We start from the raw sequence: 20,575 nt of genomic DNA, 5'->3' as shown, positions 1-20,575 counted from the left end.
TAGTTAAGACAATGGCGGCAGCCTCTTCTTCTCCCGCTGCAGATGCACCGTCACCCCCTCTCGCCAGTGGGGAAGCAGGCAGCCTTGAAGCACATACCAACGCAAAAACTAGCAATAAAGGTGCTCGAATGTTTTCTTTCTCTTTTTTTTCTTTTTATTCAGTTTAACTGGCATGGGCGCCGGTACAAGGTACAATTTTTGAGCCAGTATAAGGTACCACAAGGTAAACAGGCCAACCGTGCTATGTAAAACTGTAAAGAAACCAAAAAAATGTTAAGTCACTTAGAGGAATTCCCTGCCCTGACCATTACTGCAAACCCCTAATTAATTTGCAACATACTTTACACTCTCTTGCAGGTGCTAAAAAGACAAAAATCTCAGTCAAAAATCATTCTCTGTGATTCAAAATGGAAGCTCACGGCCCTGCGGTTGTTTTTGTGTGGAACTCAGGGTCCTCCCTTACTTGGAGGACCTTATCTGGCCTGTTCTGCTTTTACACCTGGTTTTTGGGTGAGGAGGCAGTGCATTCCAGATACCCTGTGACAAAAGTGGGAGCTGTGATGAGAACTGTAGGCGATGGTTGTCCTGCATTTGCTGCTCTTTCTCAGCCCACTGTGACCAGCAAGGTACCTGCAAGAGCACTGGAATCCCTCTACCACCTGCTCCTCGTTTGGCCTGGCAGGGACCCCCCCCAGCCCCTGTGGCACTCGCTAACCTTTTCTCCATTTGCACTCATCTTCCCTTTCCACCTCTTGCTCAGGGGTTTCACCCAGAAGGAGGGTATTCTGGAAACGGCTATATTATGGCTATAATATCAGTACTGGCAGGGATGGATTTCCCAAAGTCAAGGCATGCAGGTAGGAAAATGAATGTTTTCCTCACTGCCTGTGATTCAGGCAAGATCTGTCAGAGTGTTTTGTTCTTTTTCACCTATGCAGCCAACATAAGTTCCCTGCCCAGAGGAAAAGTGACTCAGGAGAGGACGTGCTCCCCACTGCCATATCCCCATTTGAAGGGGGGTTAATGGAGAGGTTGCTGAATGCTGATGGAGACAATCACATGGACCCTGGTTCAGGACATGTGAACAATTCGGAGAAGGAGATGTTTCTGTGGTCAGGGAATGAACCACAACGTGCTTCATCACTGATAATTCTGCATTTAGGTCATATCCCTCACTTCGAGAATAGGCTCTAAGAGGGCCTTTCTCAGGTGTTTGGCATCACAGGACAGGCAAGAACAAAAAGCCCAAGACTCTCACCTAGACTGGGTCAAGTCCTTCTGGACTGCCCCTTTTCTCTAGACACCACCTTCTTTTAATCTCAGTTCTTCACATGCCTGAAGGTGACTTTAAAAGAACAAGTCCATCACACCCATTGCATTTTGCTTCTCACTTTTTTAACTTTGCACATTAAGTGTTCATTAACACCATCCACGTTTAAATTGTTTGTTACTGTTCACTCTTTTTAAACAACTGCTTTTACATTTGTAGCTGAGTGTCAAGTAACTGAACTTTCAACCAGCAATATCATCCACCCTCAAAAGCAGGCATCCTTAAATCAAAAGGGGGAAAAGTCTTTACATGGCTACACAAACACATGTGCAGCAGCCAAGACTGGTGGCCTTGTCCCAAAACAGATGTGTGGGTCATGAACAGCACACCCCACCTCAGGACAAGAGCACAAGGCACCCTGTTCCATGGACCAGAAGGGGCAGCAGCTTTTCAGGGAGCTCCATGTGCTCTCTCTAGTTATTTTCTCCTTCCACCTGTCAGCAGAATGTTCTTTCCAGCCACAGTGACTGCTCAAATCACTGCGAGCTGCCGTTGCACAGGTATCGCCTAACACTTTCATGTAACTTTTACTCTCACAAAGCAAAATAGTAGCAGAAGATCCAGCTGTTCAGGGCATTGTTGGGCACTTCCTTTGTTTCATTCAAAATTCCAGTAAAAAACTTAAAAAAACCAACCCACCTGGGAGCACAGCCCTCCCGGAACAGCTATTGTTCACTACAGACACTGAAATAAAGTATTTTTCTGGCAACTCGCTGCCTGCAAGACCCTGGAGCCGAAGGATACACTGTAACACTTCTTACTAGCACCAGGAATTCAGTGCCTGGAAGCAATAAGCTTTGGGAGAGCAACAAGATCTTTCACATCAAAACCCCGGCCAGTGGTGGACGAGCACAGGGGAACAGCAGCAGGTGCGAGAACATTTCTATGTGTTTTTGAAATGGCACTTGAGAATGGGAAAATCACCTGCTCAAAGTCAGTGGCTGCCTCAAGCTCATTTTTTGTGGACCTGGCTGGATTAGCAGCACTTATCCCCAGGAGAACAGCTCCAAGGGTTCATCAACAGACTCTGCCGCTCTTTGCTCCAGTGAGGTCACTGTCAGGAGAAGCAGATTTCGGAAAGCAAATGGTCACTCCCTCACCTACACTAGAAACAGCTGCACACAGCCCACCCCCTCAAGCCAATGCAGTGTACATTTCCAAGCAAACCCTTGGCACTACGGGCATCCAGGTCAACGTGTGCTGGGATTTCCCTGCTGCAGCTCTGAAACACACACAAGCAAAGGCAGGTCCCTCGGAGCTGACCGCGTAACTTCCTGCGCACCAGGTGTGGGTCGCTCAGCATGACCCAAGCAGTGGCCAGAACAACCAGCCCTCCAGCCCACTGACTTTTTGATGTAGCAGAGAGAAAAGGCCCATGGGGTTTGTGCTGTGCCTACACCAGTGGGATGCTATGATATCCCTGGGGCCTGTCTAAGAGTTCCCAAAGCAGGCCCAGCTGCCCAGGCTGCCACTGGATCAGGATGATTACACAAGTCCCCCAGATTTCTTGCATTCTTGATTCAAAAACAGTTGCTTGGCAAGCAAAATCGTGTGAAGAGAAGGAGCAAGAGCAGGGAGGCTGTGTGGCACTGAACAGACAGGAAGTGACTGCCATCGCAGGGGTCACAGAAGCTGCATGTCACTCTGTGCTTCTCGGAGAACACTGAACTGCTCCAATCGTGTGGTTTCCCCTTTCACCAAGTGCCCTTATTCTCAGGCATCCGATGGGGAGAGCTTTGCAAGGCAAGTCGGCTGCACTGCACGGATCAGAGGGGCGGCATAGCAACAGCTTATTAAAAAAAAGGAGGACTGCCCAGATTAACCTTTAATCCAGCCAACACATGCATGCAAAAGGACAAGCTGTTTCTAGCACCAGCCAGCCTCTGCAGCATTGGCAGAGGTAAGAAGACACAATCTCCAGAGCAGGCTTTCCCGTAACTCTGCACTGCAGTTTCTTACAACTTCACCTGACTTGCTAGCTGCTGCCAGAAAATAAGTGGCTGGCTGGAGTCCTGCTCTGATGCCATCACTCAGTTCCAGCTTCCCTGCCTCAAGGCAAAGCATGCTGACAGCACTTTGGTTACACAGGCAAGACCTAACCACGCTGCCTTGAGCCATGACTGACTCAGGCAATACAACCCATCCCCCTCTGCTTTTGCTCCACATGCTTTTGTGATTGATGCCATAGCTGCGTTCAGGTGCAGGGCTCACCCCCACATTACATCTACTAGAGGCATCTCAGACAGCCCCATTCTCTTGCCCAGGTACCTCAATAAACAGCTGGCCTCCCCCTCCACAGGGGATGGAGTGGGACACACCTCGAGGGAGCAAGCCAGCCACCCAAGTGAACTAAATGACACTTGGGATTTTCTCCATGGAGTATCAGCAGTTCCAGGACTCAGGCTCCTTGGCTAAACCATGGGGTAAACCAGGGGCCAAACTGTACCCAGGAGCATCCGTGCTCCTGAAGAGGTCCCCAGAAGCCTTGCTGGCCAACCCATCAGAGGCTTTGGCTTGGAAGAGAGCTGCTTTCCTGCTGAGCATGCCTGGCAGCCCAGGCCTCATCTCAGACTTTCTGCATTGCCATAAGATGCAGGATATGGGGCACACCAGCACTCTCCTGGTACTGGGGCAGAGCTGTCCTGGCACTGCAGCCTTGTGCAAGGATGTAGAGAACTCCCTAAACCCAGAGCTGCAGCCACCCTGCCATTGGTATTCTCCTCTTCAAATTGTAATCCATCCAAGACCAGTCATCCCAGGTCACCCCTGTACAGCTCTAACTTACCCAGTGGGTTAAAAATTAATAAAAACTTGACCTCCTCCAATCAAAGTAATGTCAGAAACAGCCTTTTGCAGGCTCCATTCTTCATCGATCCTTCTTTACTGATCTTCCTCACGCACGCATGCACATTTTCCATTCTTTTTCCAGCTGCACTGAATATTTACACACCAATAGAAGTGACTGTTGGAAAATAATTCAGCTGTAGAATTAAAGCAAGGGAGGGGGGTAAATGACCACACAAACATACCATGAGGTAAATGTCAGTTCTCATATTTAATATTTTAATAATTTTGTTTGCAACATTTACCACATAAATCATCTAAATAAATAGATGCTGTACAGTCTCTTATCCATATCAGTACAAAAATAAAACCACACTTTGTGTCAAATTATACTTGAGCCTGCCCTCCCTTTGCTATTACAATCTCCTTTTACAGCACATACTCGCTCAGAAAAGGCATTATACTCTGATTGGTTTGTTTGGAATTGGTTTACTCCCTATTTCCCCCCCTCCCCAAATACATTCAGTTAGTCTGTACAAAAGCTAGAAGCTCATTCTGTGCAAAAGGAAGCTTTCTGTGTGCAAAGACTCCAATACTCTAGCGTGCTGATGGGAACAACAGCAACAACTGAAGAGACAGGAACAAAAATAATCGGGGACCCTTCCCTCTAACCGACCCCATTGTCCCCCATCTTCCCCCTGCAACAGAAAGGGAGCACACCAAATTAGGTGAGCCAGTGTGCAAAAGAGTTCTAACGATGTGCGTACGCTGAGGGAAAAGATCGGTGCTTAAAACCCAACGAGAGAACTGGGACGTTGAACCCCACGCTGTGGAGCTGACTAGGTGAGGGAAAAGGGTTCTCTCCCCTTAGCCTGCTCAAAAGGTTCTTGAGATACACAGAACAAAAGCTTCATCTAAATTATTTTAGTTCTTTTGTTGCTGTTCTCCTGGAGATGAGGTGAGGAAATGGCCTCTGGAAAAATCCAGTAGCTACTGAAGACAGCTCCTGGTTCACCCTCCCTTCCTCTCCCCACTCCCTGCAGAAGGACAGACATCTCCTCGTTCCTCAATTAAGCTAATAAGGTGCAATTTGTCAGACAGGAAACTCTATAAAGATGTCTCCGGAGCTGGAAGAAACGGTCATAGTTCCAGACTAGGACGACTCAAACTGAAACTCAACTTCATTTTTCCCTTTCCTCAGTCAAAGGAGGTGGGGAGGGAGGAAGCCAACCGGCACCCCAAAGGCAAGCGAGGGATTTAGCAAGTCTCCTCTTTTCTCTTAGGGAGCCCTCTGCTCCTGGCATGGTGGAGTACACTCCCCATCTCCAGCCATGGGAGGGAGGCAAAGGGCTGGGTGGCAGCTCTGGAAAAATGATAAGGAGCAGCCAGCGGCCTGAAACAGATACATCTTTTACTTTTCAAATGCCACTTTTAGACAGATGATAAGGAGTACTTAGCACTCCTAGTGCTTTGTATTTCCAAAGTGCTTCAAAACATACTTCAGATTTAAAAGCAAAAAAAAAGCTGCTTAACATTTTGACAGATTTGCAAAAAGCTTCTTTGTGCTGACACTACATTTTCTGGTTAAAAAACATAATAATAATAAAAAAAGGTTTTCCACCTCCTCCTCCTCCAAAATACCCCTCCCAGCCAAAACTTTGCTACCCCAGTAATGAGATAAGCTGTGATGGAGGTTCCGAACAGTCTTAGGAGTTCTCCCTTTCAACATCCAACTGGTGCTCTCGGAGAAGAACCCCTAGCATTATTACAGGGCAGCCCACAGCAGGTAAGGCAATCTCAGCAGCAAGACGTCTACTCCATCCCAACTTTGTAGCAATCCACTGCAGCCCCAAATGCTCCCGTGGAGCCCTAGGCCTCTGCCACTCCCAGTTAATTAGCATCATCTGCCTGCCTGCTCCCTGCACTACTTCAAGAAGTTAAGGGGGAAGAGAAAGGTGGAAGAGAAAAAGGGGTCATCTCTACAGCAAGTGCTAGTTACAGGAAAGGATTTGAAGGGTTTGAATTCCATTTTAAGTGATTGCTTCTCTCGCCTTCCAATTGTCCTGGGGCTGTTTTATAAGCCTTCCTATCCTAACCAGCTTCGTGCGTGGAATCCAGGTGGTTTGACACCCAGAAGCTCACACTTTCTCTGTGAGGACAGTAAGTTCAGGCACAGGACAACGTGGCCTGTTGATCATAAGCTATTATCTCAAAACAAGTTTATCATGCCCTTGGGGAAAACCTTTACAATAGGCATGGCAACAAAAGCAACGTGTTCCAATGCTATACATTTTCATGTAGAAATTACCCTGTGCAAGTTGTCAACGTACACACCTCCCTTGCATTCCCAAATGGCAGAAGACTGATACATAAATGCAGCACTCACCTCTCTGCAGGGCCCATTCACAACTCCACTCACAGATGCAAGGGATCCGTTTCACTACAAGTTCTTTGTTTATAACACACCTTCTCTCTCAACTGCCAGCTCACTCAAAGGCCCCTCCTCAACCACCTAGTGAGAGCAGCTCCGAGGCAACTCTGTCCCTCCCTTCCCTGACGTGCATTTGTCCCTATTACTTTCCCAGAAAGGCCCACTGCCCTCTTCTTCCTAGGCTGCAAGTAAACCAGGGGGGGACAGAACATGGGTAGATACCAATCAGCTTTAGAAAATGAGGTTTTTACTTTCCCTGCTTCTTAAAACAAAAGCTCAAAGCTGGAGGAGAGGAAGAGGTGGAGAGGTGGTGGTAGACTTTGCTTTGCTTAATACACAGATGTGGCTAACAGCCCCCACTGTGTTCCACACCCCAGCCTCTGTAGTGGCTACCACGGAGGGTCTTGCCTGAGCTACCCTGCCTATTTTTTGACCTGTGTGAGGCCTCCCTTCTCTATTCCAGTGAAACCATCAAGCAGCACTAGCTGGCATACAGCATGAAACAGTACTGGGGCCAAGGGCCCCCTGTGAGGTGAACAAACAGTTTTATACATCCAGTCACAAAACACCAGAAGAACAATTCTGGACAGTTTCACAACACTAATAACAAAGCCATTCATTTCTCAATAAGCTTCTCTATGTCTGAGCTCTGACATAAACAAGAGTCAATTCACTAACAAATTTGGGCTTATTTTGGCAAATGGAACTGCTTTTGGGTGTTCTCACAATAATATCCTGGTCTTGCTTGAAAAAAAAATAAAGAAAAAAAGAAAAGAATCACCTTAGTCTGACTTCACAAGCAGAAGGGCCCCCAAGCAAATTCAAGACAATAAGGAGCATGCAGGAGGCTACTTAATGCCACTATTTACGTGTTAAAACTTGCTGTTCCAAGGCATCACTTGTATATCACAGCAATAACATCTAGTTTATAACCATCTGGGAACAGAGGCAGTCCTTTCCATATATTTTTTTAAACACAGTGTTAACAATAAAGGCTTTCCAGTCTCATGAAGCCCCTCAGTTCTGTCACATATACAGTGAGTTCACTGCAAGATCTATGAAATAAACACTTCTGTCCCCCAACACTGCTAGTAAATTTTCACATGGAAACAGTTCTAAGAATGACTATTAGAGCAGTTCTTCGAGAACATTGCTTCTTGTGTACAGTTCAGTAATTTCCACTGGCTGAAGTTTATTTTTCTTGTTTACAGCCATGGAGCCAAACAAGGTATGGGAGAGTTAGCCCATTTCTATTCTTGGCTTGTGCTTCAAATAGAATTATTAAGCTCAGCTTCAGCTGGATGCTATTCTGGCTCTTCTAATCAAACGGAATGCTTAACAAAGATCCAAACACAGCATCTGATTTTCATGATTTGTTAGCACAGGAGGTCCCAATTCAACTGTCAGGTTTGGGGTTGAACTGGCAGATGGACAATATTGGGGAGAAGAGACAAACCCAGACAACCTATCTTTCCATCACTAGTAAAACCCTCTCTACACCTGCAGAGGTGGAATAAAGCTAATTTTAAAGTCCCTGAAGACCAGCTCTACCAAGGAAGTTTACAGTGATATGTCAGCAGATAATGTGGAACAGAGCCACACTTTAAAAAGATCAGGAGAAAAATCTTCTCGAAAAGATCTTTGAGATAAACAAGAATTCACGAATGTCAAAAAAAAAAAGTCCACGCCAACAAAGTAACTGCTTACTTTCCTACCACAAACTCCTCTTCACACCCCCCCCCCCCAAACCCACGCACATGCAGCTTGTTGTGTCTTAACCCCATTATGGTTAGCTCCTCATTGACACAAAGCAGCATGGCAGCCAGGTACTTTGTTCCACACTTCATGTAGCAAGATGATTAGTCACCAGCAGAACACTAGATAGCCTGATCCAAAAAAATGATTAAGATATGAAGCTGTAGGTGGATCCTATTTGAAAGACCACCACAAGTCTTTGAAAACTCCACTGCAAGAGAAAGAAAATATGTTTAAAGAAAAGTGCCAAAACAAAGTGTTGAGAAGTGTCAGCTGGTGAGTGGAGAGAAAAGCAGAGGATGGAAATCTAGTTTATTAGGACAAGCTCTTTCCTGCTGCAGGATTGATATTGCTTCCAATGTCAGCCAAAGGCAGGAACTTAGTAAATAGGAAGCTTTTTTTGGTGTATTTGTACATTTGAGATGAAGACATGACAAAGGCAGCAGTTGCTGCACTAGAATAAAGAAACCAGATCCTATAAATGCCATGAAGATTTAGCAGGATGAGCTGCAGTTCAAGACATTTTTTTAAAATAACCTAAAACACTATGCTTCTCCAACCATCACTACCTGACCTGCTCCAACCTGCAAGAGTGGACTGGGCCATGTGGTGTGTCCACTTTCACAACAGAAGAGACATGTAGGTATTCAGCATATTTGGCAGGTGTCAGGAAGAGGAGGTGTGTGGGTGATGGTAACAACACCGTCTGACCCCACATCCTGCAAAAAAGGGTGCAACTCCAGACACAGAAGCTTCGCTCTGGACACCCACGTTCAACAAACATCCTGCGCCTGCATGCTTACCTCATCAGCTTGGCCTTGCTAGCTATTGCAAGCTTCTTTCCCACTCACTCTTCCTCCCACCACATAATTCCCTCCCAGCTTCCATTTCTCACCCTCTCAGATTTTTCCATAATAAAACTCCCATCTTACTTCTTTGAGAGACAAAAGGTCAATCCAGAAATTCAAGATCTTCCCAGCAATCCTGAAACTGCTGTGACGGCATGAAAGACAGGCCTGATCAAACAGCTCTGAGATGGAAGGAGAAATCCTAAATCTACACTGAGCTGCCATATCCTAAATGAGGTAAAAACTGCTTCTAGTAAAAACCCACAGTTCCAGTCCAAGCACTTTACAATAAGTAGATGTTTGGAGGACCAGAAACCCTAGAGCTCCCAAATTCTGCAGGCCAGTAGCCGAGCCCCTCAAAGTAACACATTGAGGATTTCCACAGGTGTCTTTATCTCAGAGCTAACAAGGCTCATAGCTTCATTTCGAATAAATACAGCAGATAAGAGATGCTTCAGGTGGGGTGGAGTAAGGAAACATAGTATTTGGGGACAGTAATCATGACAGTAGCCAATGTTACCCTGCAGCACTCTGTCCCGCAGTTCCCACTTTAGACTCTACCTTACTCTTCTTGCTTTCCATTGGAAAAGGTCTATATTTATAAAATTAAGTTATTTAAATAAAATTTGCTTTTAAAAATGGAAGAGAACATGCATGTGCAAGAACAGATGCTATGCTAAACTACCAACTCAAAATACAGCAATTCTTCAAAAATCTCAAAGTGTCACAGGCAGTCCAGCACAAGGCATTTTTAAGTGCAAGATCAGGCAGGTCTATTGAAATGCAGACTGCTTTCCTTGGCAAAGATTTTTAAGCCTTCCAAGGGGAAGTTCCTATCAGTAAAGTAGTACAGGATCACAGATACTGTGAGGAGACTGGAGTCATGGAAGAGTATCATTCAGGCAGCACAATCCAAGAATTCTCATTGCTAAGAATTAGGAATTTTTCCTCTCCTCAAATCTAATACATGCCTTCCCCACATGTTGTTTATCTTGGATCTCTCTATGGGATCCAAGAGCAGAATTTGCTGGTAATCAAGGTCCATTTCTAGCTCAGTTCTGTCCAATTCCCGTGTCCTGGGCCTGTGCCAGTATCTTGGATATCTGCGGTGCCAGGCAATGCTTCAGTTGTCCTATTAGCCCCTCCTCCCAGGGGAGAGGAGTCAGTTTTCAACCAAATTATTACCACAGGTTCAGGGCAGGATTTCTTATTAATACTGAATTTGGCAAAGGGTAAGAAGACCCCACTTTCCATAACACATTCCTCATGCAGCAGAGCCAAGCCTGGAAATCCTGTTTAGCATATACAGAATGGTATGTCTCAACTATGCTGGCTTTTCGAGCTTTTAATGAGGGCAAATTGAATTTATGTTGCCAATTTGGATTTCAGAGATGCATTTCAGTCTTTCCGCATGATCAACGATCAAAGGGAGAAAGCTCTGCTGCCTATACAGACCCATGTTGCAAAGACTGACTTACCACAGACAGGCAAATACGTTTCTGAAGTCCTGACAGCAGGCGACAGGGAGAACAGCACTGGAGAGAAAGTCTTAACAGGCTGGAGTTATCTACACAGGTAGGATCCATCGCCTCTCGCTGCTGCAGGAAGAGAGGGAGGAGGAAGGTGGGAAGAGCAATGTACAGAGATGTATCTTTATCCAAGGGATATCAATTGCAGAACAAGGCGGCAGGCTAGAGATCCAGCTCTCTTTCCACCTCCACATGCCCTCTCCCCACAAATGCAGCTGCCGCCACTTGACAGGATAAAAGGCGAATTGTTCAGCCTGCTGCTTTCACATCAAGGAGGGGAGTCTTTGCCAGGGAAAGGGCCGTCAGTTTTTCAGCTGGACAAAGCAATGACAAACACACACCCCCTACACTGCCCTTTTTTGCGTATCTGAAAGGGGAAAAAGGAGGAAAAAAAAAAAGGTCTCTGTAAACATTTTAAGAGGAGACATTTTGGATTTTTTTTTTCTCTTAAGGGGTAACGTAACCCTTCCATAGCCCCACCCTAAAAGCAGTGGTTTTGGGGAGCACTGCAAACAGAGATTCAGAACTGCGCACTCCGGTCTCGAAAGAAGCCCTCAGCCACTTGTGCTTCTCTGAAAGTGACGGTAATGGAGTTTGCCGTGATGTCTGTCACTGTCACTTCGCTGGGGGGCACAGTGGGGATCCAAGGGAGACTGGCATCCACATCTGCTGCAGAAAGAAAGGCAGATGAGAGCATGTTAGTGGAACAGAGAAGAAAGAAGGGAGAGGGAAAGGAAGGATGGAAAAAGGGTCTCCTTTCTGACAAACCATAGGTGAAATCAGCCTGTACTGAATCTGCATGTACAGAGCAAGAAAGAACATGTGCAAGCCCTCCCCTCAGAGGCTAAGGGAAAATGGAGGATCAGGTGTCCAGATACACAGTGATATCAGAGCAGCCTACACAGAGGTCAAAAGACCCTGTAAAACCAAGTTCATCTAACCGTCCACAATTCCCCAATACCTCTCATCCCATCTCAGCCCCTAACTTGGTTTTGTGACAGCAAAGCACACTCACCCTGGTTTGAGCTCACCTGCTTCTAAATGCCCTATCCTGCTAAAAAGGCAAAACTTAAAATCTCTTACATACACTCTTTAGATACTCCTAGGGGAGTCAAAGGGAGCCAAAATGGAGGGTCTGCCTCGTACTGCACCTGCAATACAGCCTGGGTGTGATTCTCTCAAAAATCCCTCAGTAGTGCTCCATGGAGAAGCTGCTCTTCCTTTCTCATATTCCTCCTTCTCTCCCAGACAGCTCCATACAAGAAACCCAAGCACCCCTGCACTTTCTCACTGTAAGAATAATTATCAGCCCCTCAGCCACCTAAAGGCTCACTTCCCCACAGCCCCCAGAGACTGCCACGTAAATAGAGAGGAAGAAAACACACCCTCTCCCTGTCGCTCTACCTGTCCACTATACGCCTTGTTGTCCCAACCTGGGCAAAGAACAAGAGCCCCTTAAGAGTGTATTTCCTGGCTTCTGTCTCAAACACCTGGGGTGTCTACTTCCCCCCCCCCGGAAAAAGTCCAATTCCCCCTAACAGTAACTGGGATTCCACACAGGCCATGTGTCAAGGGGAGAACAAAACCCGTTTTACAATTCTGTAGTGCCACTCACTCTTCTGATCCCCAAGTGCTTTAGCGCCCCATGCTTCCAGGGAGAACAGCCCCACACATTTCCTCACCACCAGGATGTAACACTGGGTTCCTCTCTGCTACTCCTACTGCTGCCTCCCTGGATTCTGAGCATCATTCCAATCTCTCTCAGAAAGGAGGGAATAGCGCTGACTTCCAGAACACAGCCCTTCCCCTAAGATCCTACCTAATCCAGCCTGGCTAACAGCTACTCCTAGCAAGGAGTAACAGGATTCCCTTAGCTACTACAACCAGCACAAGCCCCGGTTTTCCACTCCTCAAGAAAGCTACGCCTTCAGAAGCTCTAATAATGCAGGGCTAGAGTTTCCCTGGTAACTGAGAGCAACACACACATCCCACAGCCCTCCTACACAAGATGCTGGTATCGTTCCCCAAAATGCCAAATGTGCTTGGACATCTCCCATGCCTACACTCATGCTGCCTACTCAGTGGGATCAGGCAGGAGTTACCATCCTCACTTCATCTCTCTCTCCTCCTCTCACATAGCTCTATAGCAAGAGGCTTTAGAAGGGTGTGGAGAAGAAAGGGAAGGAGGGCACAGGGGAGTACACTGTGAGTTCCTAGCAGCATTCCTGTATGCTTCTCAAAGCAGCACTATGAGAGGAGTGCCACTGTCCAAGCTTGTCCACTGCCAGCCAAAGTCCTTTGAGCCAAGCAGCAGGCTGAGCACGTGTGGATAATGTGGACAGAGGCAGAGTTCATCTCTGTCACACTTGTGTATCACGTCTGCCAGGAGAAAATCTTAAGAGGAGAAAAACTTGCAGTATCTTCTGCATGTTTTCTAACACTGGGAGGGGCATTAGGGATGTCAGACTACAGAGAGGCAACAGGAGCAAAAAAACAATTAATCTGTGCTCTTCAAACAAGAAAGAAACCTGCAAACAAGAGGGACATAATATGGGCCCACAAGAGCTGCTCTGAAGACCTGACCTAAACCACAATCCCAGGAGGATGTAATCAAGGAGGAAGGATGCAGAACATCTTTGACATGCCCCAGAACTTCACAGCCAAAGGGTAACTGGCCTTACCTTCTTTGCTGGTGTGCTGCGTGGCCTCCCAGTCGTCAGGGCTCTGCCTGGCCTCTAGGCCCACGGCATCATTCAGGAAGAACTCATGTCTGCAGTTTCGGTTCTCCAGACTCGCCATGCGGGGAAACTTCTTCCTTGACAGTCGTAGGTACTTCTGGTTTTTGCGTTGCTTCCGGAGAGAGAATGGCAGGACTGCACCCCCAGTCTTCTCGGGAAACTCTGCCTGCCCTGTCTTGGCCCCTGGCAGGCTACTGTCTCCTCCTCCAAACCTCCGTGCAAGAGAGAAGCAGAGCTTCTCCTTTCCCTTGTGGGCACTCCTCAAGTCCATGCCATACAGCCGCTGCCAAGACACCAACGCAGCAAGGGTCAGAGCAGACATCTGATCATACAGTCAGGGCTCCCCACTGGGAACCAGGAAAATATTCTTTGTTCTGTCTCTGAACATCTAGATGAGCTAGGATAAGGTATGGTGCTTCTACAACACCATTTCTCTCTCCTCTTCAACTGCCTTCTAAGCTCTTCCTAATATCTGCTTCCTAGGATTGGCTGCTTTGCTTGGCAACAGTGAAAGCATGCTGAAACTCCACTTCCAACCATGGGCTACCTTTGACTTGATGGAAAATCCAAGCTCAACATGAAATTAAAAGAACACACACACCAGGTAACCTGCAACTACCCAGGCCCATACTTTATAAAATCCTAGTTCAGAGAGAAAGAGCTGTTGTTTTGTTTTGCTTTTTAAAAGACATATTAGCGACCTCTTCAGCTGACAGGTTAAAATTATCTGCTTAAACACTGATTTCATGTTGTTAACTTGTTACCTCCAATTTTGTCCATGCAACAGCAAACAGTTTCCACCTCACTGAGAGGAGCAACACAGCAGCTAAGGAGTTAGAAATACACAGAAGAGCAAAAGGCTACCTGCAGTAGGAGGCGCTTTGGTTTGGGGCCTCTTTTCCTGTACCCTGATGCACGGTCTCTCTCTTCCCTGTGAAAGAGGAATATGAATCAAACTGAGTACTAAATACCACAGCATAAAACCTAGTTGGGACTTCAACCTTCTACAGCATAGCTCCCTCAATTTCCTTCACTAAAACCCAATGGTGACCAGTGTAAGCTTGGAAAACATCCCAGAATTGCTTCCTGTAGGAGTGAAAACCTTGCAGTAGGGAAATTTCTCTGATACAGCTAATCAAGGATGGGTTAGAGAAACTTCCCACCTCACATCACTCCAGTCCAGCTCTGGACCTGATCAAAACCTGAATCTGATTGTTCTCTGGCTCAATGCTGCCTGTTCTTGGCCTCATTTCCTCAACAATGCCAATCAAAGCTGCTTTAAACCTGTCTTGACCATCTCAATCAACACCAGGGTACAAAAATCAAGCGGGATTCATTGCTATACATCTCATCTTTGACTGAAGTAGGGACAACAGGGGCACTTTATGCATACAATGAAATAAAGACACTATTTCTTTTGCTGCGTCCAGGGAGAGAAAGAACACGTGCCCTTACTTTTCTTCATAAGCCACTACCAGGCGAGGGTCCAAGATATGATCCTCTGGCTCCCATGTGCTGTATCTGAAGAAAAACATAAGGAATAAAAAGTAAACAGTATTTTAATGAAACATTCTCTCTGCATGCCTGCTACCAGTGTGCTGCAGCCCTGGATACTGTCTTCACAAGGGTTGGTGGGGCCTGCCACAACATTGCGAGAGCTCTGAGGAATCCCAGTCATTCCCTCCCCAGCTTCCCAAAACAGGCAGGGCCAAGCATCAAGCAGCTCTTTGTACAAAAACAGGGAAGACTTTCCTCCCCAGGGCCCCCTCCACACTGTGTGCAAAGCCTGTGCAGACACTCACAAACTGTTTTTAAGTCCATGCCTAAACAGGTCGCATCTGCAGCACTCCCTCAAATCCAACAAACCCCATGGAACAATGAGGCATGGTCTGATACATCCTTCTGAAAAATAGGTCTCTCTTAATTTAGAGTGCTCAAAGAGTAAGTACGCTTTCTCACCTGCATTATTAATTACTTCTAATCACTGAAGCTGAAAGGATTCATTTAAGAGTGTAGTTTTTTTCCACTGATGCCGTTCAACCAAACATGTTGGGACCTGGGCCCTGGGGCAAGCTGATGGCCACTTGCCAACGCCTCCTCCTCCCGCTCGGCTCCCCCTACAGGTTGTTCCTATCGAGCGGAGCTCATCGACACAAATACCCCAACTGCACTGTGGGCAGGGCCACCCACACTGCTCCGAACAGGCTTCATGCTCCCGAAGCAGCCTGGGAACAGCGTCATTCGCTGCCCCAACTCCCCTCCTCGACAGCCAGACAGCTGTGACAGGAATCAGATGCTCAGGAAAGGGCTGAACCCACCTAGCAGGCAACTCCAAAACTGGTTCCCAAAGAGCACAGCTGCACTTAATACTAGGGAGAAGCAGCCAAAACGCTCCCACTGTGGAAGCTGAAAGAAGCACAAAGTGGTCCTTGGGGCATGTTTACTTCTTAGGGGTCATGCTTGCCCAGAAAAGGTGGGTGTCATGTCTCTACTATACAAACTCTAAGGCAGGAAAGTAAATTTGAATCCTCAAATGCCTCAGAACACTAACTTTCCTGAAAGCAGAGCTCCTCTCAGACCCTGGGGAGGAGGACCAGAGAGGAGTCACATGCAGGTGCACAAGGGTGCATTGTATCAGTCCCTTTGAACAGCAAGAAAGCATTAAGTTTACATTTCTGGATGAAGCACAGGCTGCATGTGAGGACATGAGATACATGGGAGGTGGTTTGGGAATGCTTTTCCCTTTTGTCTCCCCATTAGAGAGAAGAAGGGTACTGCAATACTGGAACATTACTGGAGGATGGGTCTAGAAATGAAAATACAATTCTTTTACAAAAGAGAGAAACAAAAATAGGACATTCAGATATCTCAAGGTGCACTGTACATCAGAGAGTTAAGAACAGACATGTCTTCATAGCCAGCTGATCCCTCCCTCTCTCTCTCCCTCCTTTGCTCATGCCTCCTGCAGCAACCTGACTGTGAGCTGTCAAAGCCAAGATACTGTTTGAAAGGAGGAAGGTTTCCTCCCAGCTGCAGGGATTCTGGCACTCATCCTACAAATTTAAGAAAAATAACACCACAAGGGGGGAAAAAGTCATTGGATTGCTTTTCATAGGCAAGAGAAGAAAAGGGATTTGCTTAAAAAAAACACCCTGGTGGGTGTTGCCTTTTTCTCTGCAGTTCAGATTCTGGCTTCGCTGCAGTGGCAAAACACTGCATATAAAAAAAACATGGTTGAGTTTGCCACGCGCGCGCGCACACAGAGCTTTATATATGGGTACACACAGCCCAGGCTGCAGCAAACTGCAGAGAGCAGGCACTCTGGAAAACACAGATCATATGATCTTCCTTCCCCCTCCTTCTACTCCTCCTCTTCCCCCTCCTTTTAACTCCAACACAAGTTGTAAACAAGCTTGTAGCTAGAATCAGATAGTCACTCCTCCATTCCCTGACTCCAGCAGTGCAATCCATAAATCTGAGGTGTAGGGCATGAATAAGAATTTTTTATTAAGAAGAGGGGGAAAAAAACTGAAATAAGAATTTCATGTGAAAGCAGTAAACTACTGACCTATCCTTATTCCCTTCCACGATACTTTCACTGGAAATGATGGGATAATAGGTACAGAGATTACAAAGAGCATTGCAACAAGGTTGGTAATTACGGAAGGGAATGATGTGGGATGAGGAAACAAACACAAAGATACAAACAGCTTGTGGTGCTGCATGCCATCACGGGCATATGTATGTTTAGAAACAAGGAACAGAGACTGCCACTGCAATGAAAAGTGACTTCAATGCTCTGAGCACCTTGGGTTTAAGTAATTCAAACCACTGAGGGAACAGTTACAGTGGAGGCCGGCAGGAGTAAGGAAAAAAAACCCAGCAGTCCTCAGATTTGTAGTTTGGGGGAAGAGGGAAGATGCTTGGACATGCCATACATCAAAATAAGAGAACCCTGACATCACCTTGCTCCCAGGAGAACTGTGCTTTAAATTCCCCAAAGTGTTTCTGTCTCCCCCAGAGTTTCAAGGCACAGGACAAGGAAAGGCAGCAGTTAAGAATAAGGCCTGCTCTGTCTAAGAAACATTACACCATGCCTCAGCCCACCTTCTTGGCAAGGGACTTTACAAGAGAAGGACTTCAATGCATTTGTTGAAAGGAGAATGGGATAAACATCGGTATTCTGGCCAAGAGGGGATGAGGCCTCAGAGGCTCCAAATACATTTCCCACCCTCTATCAGTGATTAAGTAAGACTTGGCTATTAAAGGCTGAAGCAGTCCAAGAAGTGACCCACACTACATGGCAGGTGGTGCTCAACAAGTGAACAAGGTTACACTCTGACAGCAGAACACTCAAGAATAAAGCCACCCTCTCCCACCGCCACCAGAGAGGGGGAAGCGGCTTATCTTCACACATGGCCTATAATCATAAGGATTAGGCACAACAATTAGGCACCCAAGAACACATTTCAGCTTCTTGGACACTAGGTACAGCCAGTCAGAACCATCCTGGCTGGCCTCACTTTGTGGCTGCGAGGATGAACCTGTAACAAGCAGCTCCCTTTGCTTAGCAACAGCAGAGCAACTGCATGTGTAACACTGCTGTCCCCACGCACATCGTGTATGTACACACACAGGCACAAACAGAAAAGCAAAGACAGGGCCCCATATGGGTTAGCCAGGAGGCTGTTCTACTAGACTGCTAGCTGACATAGTAATATTCTCCAGTTACCTAATCCTCTTAATCTCAAAGCATTTTACAGACTGCTTAAGCTCAGAGCAGTGGCTCTTCTTCAGAAGCAGCTGCATTTTAATGAGAGAAAATGTCTGTAAACAGTGCACAGCAATGCTGAAAAAAACCCCAAACTTTTCTTCCTTTTTGCAATGTAGCAACCAAAGCAAAAGCTGAAAAGGCCCTCAGAATAACAGAGGCTTCAGACAAGGAAATGAAAGCATGGCGGTAATTTTCAAGGGACAAAGATCACCTGCATTCGGCTACAATCAATAAATCTGAAACATTGCTCCTTTCCGTTGGTAAATTGCAGAGGGGAAGCAGTAGGAGAGGAAGACAAGACCATCAACATGTTTTCTATTTTAAAAGGCAGCAGACAGCTCTAAAAATAAAGTGGGGTCCTCTTGGTGCTGACTCAGAAAAGCAGGAGCCATTCCAAGTTCAGAAGAATCCGGGTTCTTTGTTGAACTCATAATGAATTTAAAAACATTTGTATCTAGAAAGCATCTCAATGAAATATTTCAGTGGTGGCAAAAACCAGTCAGAATAGACTGGCACACAGTTTGTATTCCTTAGCTGCAAATTCACAAACAGATTTCAATTTGGTTTGTGGCTCTTTGGTTTTGTTATTGTTGTTGAAATGAGGGACAAGACATTACCCATTATGAATGAAATGCTCAACTGCAGAATGCAAGCTATTATGGAATATTAAAGAAAAAACAGGCAAGTAAACACAACTTACTTTGGGGGCCATCCTTTCCACTTCACCAGGTATTCTACTTTACCCTGAGGGTGGAAAAAGGCAGAAGAAAACAGGTGAACTACGGAACCAAATATGGGCTACAGTATGAGATGCAACCAATCAACAGGACTGAACTCTGCAACCAAAAAGCTTGTTTCCCATCCCTTTATTTTCAAAACATAGCCACTTCCTCATTAAACTACATTTGCTATACCTTTTTCTCCAAAAAATGGGCACACAGGGGTGTTTAAGCATGCTTGTACTACCATCACCTTGGACCACAGCTTTGCAGAAGGCTTGCAGGGAGAACACTAAAAGCCAACCAGAGAGCAAGACGGAACCATTCACACATTCACAGGCAAACCTACAAGAAGTCAGCACACATAAATGCAGGAAGAAGATGTATGCCAGGAGCAAATGTCAGATGAATTTTTTTTTTAAAGCAGAGAGAAGAAACACAGTATTTCAGAACCTATGAAGCATCTCTGGCATGTTCCTTTCCATTTGCTACATGCTCTACTCAAACACTGTTCCATCCATCACAGGCAGTCATCCTTTCGACCCAAGCAATCAGCAGCTCACAGCTGAAGTTCAGAGCTACACTTTTTTTTTTTATTCACTCTAAGTACAAGATTTAAAAAAAAAAAAAAAAAAGTGTAGTGATTGGAAACTGCATTCAAGGGCTCCGCAAGCAATGTGAACAACTATCAAAGTATTTAATGTTATACTGAGGGGTTTGTTAAGCACTTCCCAAAGCATGGCAAAGGCCTTTGTGTCTGTGGACGACCACTCTCGCAAGAGCCACTGCTGCAGCCACAGACACCTTTACAGGAGAGCAGAGCAAGGAAAGCAAGGGTACTTGAGGCAGAGAACCAGTTTCATTTTCCTCTTGGGGGGCTCATCAGCTTCCCAAGGCTGGAAAACACTCCCCTATAAGGAACTTTCCACCGGATGATCGCTACACACTGCATGCTTACAGGTTTATCCTTGCAACACTCTGCGGGGACGGGAGCGCTTTCACGGCTGGGGAAACTGAGTCACGGGAGCCTTCCCAAACCCTCTCCGCTTTGGGCTCTCCCGTGTGGTACCACCAGCACTCATCCTGCAGGCAGGCTGAACCCCAGCAGCGACAATCGCCCCCTCCTCACGGGCAACACGTGTGTCCCCGCCCGCCAGCCTCGGGCAGGTGCCGGTGCCCCCACCGCGGATGTGAGGGGACGCGACCGGGGGACAGCGACGGGGACCGGGCAGCCGCGCGCGCGCGCCCACCACGCCTCCCCCTCCCGGTGCGCGGCGGGAGGGGCGGGGGTGTCCCGGTGCGCTCCCCCGCCCCGCCCCGCTCCGCTCCGCCGCTGCCCACCTTCCGCACGCGCTTCTTGCGGATGCTCTCCACGGCGAACCACCTGCTCGCCGATGGCCGACAGCTCCATGCGGCGGGCGGGCCGAGGGCTGTGCCGGTGGCGCCCGTTCCCCGCCGCTCCCCCTCACACGCCCCTCGCGCGCGGCCGCGCCCCCGCCGCCGCTTTAGAACCTGCGCAACGTTTTCCCCGGCGGCGCGCGCGAGGGGGCGGGAGCGGGGGGTGAGGGAGGGAGCGAAGGAGGCGGGAGCGGCGCCTCAGGCGGTTCCCGCCCCGGCCCCGGCCGCGCCGCCTCCCTCCCGCCGGGGGTAGCGCCGTGAGGGAGCGC

At 47.1% G+C, this 20,575-nt stretch overlaps 1 protein-coding gene across 1 annotated transcript; it reads right to left on the bottom strand.

Annotated features, from left to right (window-relative positions):
• Window positions 1-4,366: 4,366 nt before the first annotated feature.
• On the bottom strand, window positions 4,367-20,334 carry CBX7 (chromobox 7). The gene is given in 7 exon segments (XM_039570655.1): window positions 4,367-11,346; window positions 13,359-13,698; window positions 14,280-14,346; window positions 14,871-14,936; window positions 18,890-18,933; window positions 20,250-20,288; window positions 20,290-20,334. Coding segments are annotated over 7 exon segments (735 nt in total). The 5' UTR covers window positions 20,320-20,334; the 3' UTR covers window positions 4,367-11,197.
• Window positions 20,335-20,575: the final 241 nt, after the last annotated feature.

Source organism: Corvus cornix, chromosome 1A (assembly GCF_000738735.6).
Source record: "Corvus cornix cornix isolate S_Up_H32 chromosome 1A, ASM73873v5, whole genome shotgun sequence".
In the NCBI taxonomy this organism is placed as follows: Eukaryota; Metazoa; Chordata; class Aves; order Passeriformes; family Corvidae; genus Corvus; species Corvus cornix.
This window is presented reverse-complemented; position numbering and strand designations above follow the sequence as displayed.